The following is a 5,831-nucleotide window of genomic DNA, read 5'->3' on the forward strand; positions in this document are numbered from 1 at the left end:
TTAGGGAGAGGAGCTGGACATTGGCGGTAACCAATGGCCCCTGTATGTGACCCGTTGCCTAACATTTTCAACCTTATCCTGCTAGCTTTCCGATCAGCGCCTCTCTGCCTGGATTGAAAGTTCCTGTTGCACCAGAGCGATACAGTCCTTCTGTAGCTGTTCATCATTTGTATCACTGAGAGGGCCTGAGAAGTTGTGAATCTGCTGACTGACCCCCTAGTTGGCCATTTTGTCTGCCACTTTGTTGGTTGTGCGTCTTATGTGCCTGAAAGTGATGCTTCGGGGAATCTACAGTCTTTCCTCCATCTGCTCCAATCTGCTGAGTAATCTCCAACTTGTGGCTGTTTTGGAAGCTGGGGAGCCTGCCTGGATTCTGATGACCGCTGCTATTATTATAAGGGAGTCTCCTTCAACCTCAAGAGGATACAAGTTTTCTTGCTCTGCTATGCAGATACATTTCCAGATTCCTTCTAGCTCCACTGCATTGTTGGTGTCGATGCCGATATTGCCATGATAAATGTGTCTGATTGTGCCTATTTCATCTCTGAAGACTCCTCCGTAACCAGCAGGTCTTGGGTTTCCCTTAGCAGCGCATCAAAGTTAAATTTGAACGAATTGGGAGCATGGGGAAACTAGAATAGAGGAGAGGCAGAGATGGACGGGGAACAGGGGTTGATTTGGACCGGAGAGGAAAAGTCCATGTTCCAGGCATTTAAGATAAGGCGTTCCTGAGGGAGTTCTGGCAGGTCCACCGGTTGCCATTGTCTTAATGCCATAGTCTCTCGGAGATTGTGTTGGAGGAGAAGCCATAGAGTGTCGATAGGCTTGTTGGAGTTGTTGAAGACCCTATTGTTTCTCTCTTTCCATAATATCCAATAAGCGAAGCCTGGGATGAGGTTCCATAGCGAGTTTAACAAAGAGCTTTGAAAGGGATTCCTTGGCCAGTTTCTGATGGTTTCTGCAATATCTCCTTGTCTTCTGCCAGATATTCTGTTGCAGTTATCGATTTTCTCCCATAGGAGAGTGGCAAGAGGACAAGTATCCATTATATGCACAGCTTTTTCTGCGTTGAGGTTGCAGTTAGGACATCTTGAAGGTCCTATGAAGCCTCGTTTTTGCAGCTTGTCCCATGTGAGAATGCGTTGTTTGCCTAGCAGCCATAAGAAAGTGGAGACCTTGGGCCATATACCTAGTTGCCATACTTGGTCCCAGAGTTTGTCTTTGTTTGCCTGCGTGGGAGTGTAGCATAGGTGATGTGCTTCCTTCGTGGTGAACATACCTTTAGGCATGTGACCCCAGCAAAGCTTGTCTTGTTGATCAGATTGCTTGATTTTCCTTTGATTCAGCTCCTGCTCTATCTCTCTGTAGGATTCACCTTGCCAATTGGCCTGCCAAGTACTTGTTGATTTCCAGCAGTGAAAATCGTGAGATGTTTGTTGTTGCCAAAATTGATGAACGTTGATGAGATCAGCATGCTGCATATGAGCCTGCCACCTTGGCTTGTAAAAGAGAGACTCTAGTTTTGGAAGTTGCTGCCATGAATCCTCCCAAAATCTAGTTGAGGTACCCGAGTGCACTTCCCAGAAGCTGTGTTCCTGTATGAAGGCACTGTGGAGCTTGGCCGCATTCCAGATCAGGGAACTGGGAGTTGTAGGGCAAATTCTAATAATATCTTTCCATTGGCATCCAGGTACATATTTTGCTTGCCAAAGATGAGCTCGGGGAGTGTGTGGTTCGGAGAGCCATTTCCACCATACTCAAGCTCCCATTGTGTTGTTACTTTGGAGGGGATCTCGCAGTCCTAACCCGCCAATTGCTTTTAGTTGACAGACTTCATTCTAATTTACCAGTGCCCATTTCCTATTGAGACCAGAGGAGCCCCACAAAAATTTTCTCTGCAGATTGTGGATGCTTTTAAGAACCCAGTTTGGAGCAGCTAAAACAGAAAAGAGATATAGGGGCATTGCCTGGAGAACGGATTTTATGAGGATTAGTCTGCTGGCCATATTGAGTGAGCGAAAAGTCCATGAGGAGAGCCTAGATTCCAGCTTGTCTATGAGGGTTCTCTAAGAGGCATTTTTAATAGTTGAGTCCAGGAGTGAAGCTCCCAGATATTTTGAAGGGAGCATTGCAATGGAGTATCCCAAAATTCTTGCTATGTTTCTTTGAGTGGTGGCCGGAGTATGAAAGAAGATAAGCTGGGATTTGGTAGCATTGATAGAGGTGCCTGAGGCTTCAGAAAAGAGAGAAAGCAGATCTTTGAAGGCAGAGGCTTCGTGAGATGAAGGGTGTCCGAAGAGCATGGTGTCATCAACAAACTGTTGGTGAGACAAAGGGTGAAGACCATGAAGACAGATGCCTTTCAGGGTTCGAGAAGAGATAGCTGAGTGGAGAAAACGGCTGAGGCCTTCAGCCATTAGAACAAAAAGAAAAGGGGAGAGGGGGTCCCCTTGACAGATTCCACGAGAGGGGTGGAAGGGCTTGGAGGGAGAACCATTGAGCAGGATTGAGAAGCCGGATGAAGAGATGAGGTTCATAATCCATCTAGTCCATGTTGCATTAAAGCCAAACGCCAGTAACATCTATTGTATACAAGACCAGTTGAGTTTATCAAATGCTTTTGAAAGATCAAGCTTCAGAATCATACCTGGCTTTTTTAGAAGCTTCAGTGAATGAATCACCTCGTTTGAGAGAATTATGTCGTGCATTATTTGTCTCCCCTCTACACAGCCAGTCTGCTCCGGTGAGATTAGGAGTGGGAGAAGGGGTTTGAGCCTGTTGGCTAAGACTTTGGAAATAAGTTTGTAGATGACGTTACATACTGCTATAGGCCTGTATTTGTCGGGCGTGTTTGACTCAGCCCCTTTGGGAATTAACTCTAAGAAGGTGGAGTTAAGCGAAGGGAGAATCCAATGCATTATCCGTGATTCCTCCACTAATTCCCAAACTTCGGTGCTAATCAGCTCCCAAAATTCATGAAAAAAATTTGCTGTGAACCCGTCAGGACCTAGTGCTTTGCCATCTTTGATTTGAGCCATAGCCTCTTCCACATCTTTCATTGAGATGGGTTGAAGCAGCTGTTTGTTGTGGCCTTCTGTAATTATTTTAGGGATGAGCTGTGTAATTTTTTTAATAGCGTGATCTCTACTTTCTGGTTGTTCCTTAAGGATTTCCTGAAAGTGTTCTTGGAATTCCTTTTCCATTTCTTCATGCTTTTCTAATTTTTCCCCCTGCCTGTTGTTAATGAATGCTATATTATTGTGCATCCTCCTTTGGATTGCGGATCTGTGGAAAAACTTCGTGTTTTTCTCCCCCTCCTTTAGCCAGCGAATGCGAGATTTCTGCCACCACAGAGTTTCTTCCTGCTGTCTGCGTGTCTCAATTTCAGTCCAAAGGATCTACTCCTGGTGCGCTCTATCTCCTGTTCGCCCCTCCATAATAATCTTCTGTTGTAAAGTGCACATTTGCTGCTCCAATTTTTTTCGCTGCTCAAATATATTGCCGAATTGGGTATGATTCCAATTTTTGAGAACCTGTTTGAGACTTTTCAATTTCTGTTGAAATTGGAACATTTTGGTTCCTTCAGAGGGTTTGAAGGTTTTCCATGCCTCCTTCACCACTGATTTGAAATTGGGGTTGGTGAACCAAAACGCCTCAAATCGAAAGGGTCTGTTGCTTTTTGTGCCTGGGCGTGCCCATTGCAGCATAATGGGCCAGTGGTCGGATCCTCCGTGGGGCACAATAGAGGCATGAAAATCCCCTCCAAGGTGTATGGCATTGTCCGAAATAAGAAAGCGATCCAGTCTTGAGGCGATGTGCTGAGATCCACTGCGTTTATTGGACCAGGTATAGACTCCATTTGAGGTGTGAATGTCCATGAGGTGATTATTTTGAATAAAATTATGAAAGCCAAAACTGTCTCCTTCTAATTTCGTTCTGCCGCCATTTTTTTCTTCCAGGACTCTGATGATGTTGAAATCGCCCCCTCCAATCCAAAGTGGAAATTGTCTGTTTGAATTCAGAGTCGTGAGAGTATCCAGAAGCGCCAGTTTCTGATTTAATTGTTGCGGGAAGTAGACATTTGAAAGGTGACCATGAATGTCTGTTCCTGTGAGATGAAAAGTGGCTTGGATAAAGAAATGAGAAGCGTGGAAATCTTGAAGAGTGAGAAGTTGTGGGTTCCAAATGATCGCTAGTCCCCCCGATGCGCCTGAGGCATCCACAGTGACTGAGCTGCAGCTGGCCCAGATCTTTCTCAGAATCTTTTCTAAGATGGTACTGTTGCTTTTTGTTTCTTGAAGAAAAACTATGGAGGGCTTTTCTTGTTGTATCACATTTTTTAACATTCTATGTTTGGAAGCACTGTTCAATCCTCTTACATTCCAGGAAAGAAGCTTCATGAGGAACTGTGGGGTTGAGATTTGTAGAACTTTGTCAGCTTAGGAAATCTTCCAGATTCCATGAGCAATTCTCCTAGTATGATGGTCCTCTGCAGGTCCATTTTGCGCCCTCTTTTTTTTGTTTCTTTTAGGATTTTTTTTCCGTCCCATGGGCTTCCTGCTTGTATTCCTAAGAATTTGTTGTGATGCGCTTTGCTGAGAACTCCTTCTAGCCTTTCGATTTCCCATGGAGGGATTGAGTTGTACTCCTTTTGTTTGCAGGCTATCTCCAGCTTGAGTATGTATAAACCTTCTAAGCTGATACTCTTTGGATCTTCATCCATTTTTGAGGGCATGTTTTGTTCTTCCCTGAGAGTATTGTCTTGAGTGCTGAGGATTAGAGCCGCTTCCAGATCCACTGAGGAAGATTCTGCTGCATTCTCTGGTTTTGATATCTTATGAGCAGGGGAGATGGGAAGGCTTGAAGGATCTGAGTCAGCTGAAGGAAGAGGAAGCTTGAGGATCCTGGAGGGAGAAGGTAGTTCAGCGTTATCCAAGGATGAAGCTGGAGGATTTTCAGAAGGTTCACTAGGGATGAGTATTGCAAATTTTTTCTGGGAGTCTAGCTTTTTGGAGCTATCAGGAGTAGGGGTAGATTTCTTTGCATGACAGCGGCGATTAGGGATTTTGATGAAGCCTTCTGAGTCTGTGCTTGGATCATTGACAGGGGGTTTGGGTTGAGGATTGAGGGGACAATCCCTGAAGAGATGGCCATGCTCATGGCACTTCCTGCAATGAAAAGGAATGTGCTCATAATCTAAAGATTGAATCCACTCAAAGTCATCGTGGAAAAGACTTACCGAATCTGCAAGATCTTTGGAAAGGTGCATTTGGACATAGATCCGGGCATAAGAAGTGTATCTCTGAGCTTTAGCTTCCTCAGAAGCTTTGATGAAGGTCCCTAGGCCATTGCCTATGTCCCTTAGAGTTTCCTCCTTCCAATATTCTGCAGGGAGGGAATAAATTCGTATCCAGACAGGAGCCCAGCTAAAATCTTCCTTGTCTAGATCGAATCTTTCTTTCCATTCTCTTAAGTACAATCCAGAAGAATTAAAGAAATACGGACCTCCTTCAAATATTCGTGATTTTTCCTCCAGATAGTTAACGATTGTCGTGAAGAAGCCTTTGGGGCCAAGCTGCAAAGTGACTTGTCCCTTAGGCTTCCATTTTGAAGCGATCCAGCCATGCAAGGCCTTTTCAGAAAGCCAGAATCCGAGGAACTTGCCGATGAGTGCATGATCCCTCATGAATTGAATTTCGCCATTGATTCATTCGTTGGGTAATTGACTTTGATTCTTTCAGCCTTTTTTGGTACGCATGTATCTGAAGTCGCCTTTGTTTGTGTCTTAGGAGCTTTCTTATTCCCGCCACTATCTTTGCCAGTGTCATCGC

The 5,831-nt window shown here is 44.7% G+C and overlaps 1 protein-coding gene across 1 annotated transcript; it reads right to left on the reverse strand.

The window, feature by feature from the left end:
• Positions 1-3,398: 3,398 nt before the first annotated feature.
• LOC149231621 (uncharacterized) lies at positions 3,399-4,346 on the reverse strand. The gene has a single exon (XM_089381697.1). The coding sequence runs from the start codon at positions 4,344-4,346 to the stop codon at positions 3,399-3,401; it is 948 nt and encodes a 315-aa protein (XP_089237823.1).
• Between the last annotated feature and the right edge of the window lie 1,485 nt (positions 4,347-5,831).

Source organism: Pinus tabuliformis, chromosome J (genome assembly GCF_031772625.1).
Source record: "Pinus tabuliformis cultivar Carrire ecotype Pingquan chromosome J, CPIR1, whole genome shotgun sequence".
In the NCBI taxonomy this organism is placed as follows: domain Eukaryota; kingdom Viridiplantae; phylum Streptophyta; class Pinopsida; order Pinales; family Pinaceae; genus Pinus; species Pinus tabuliformis.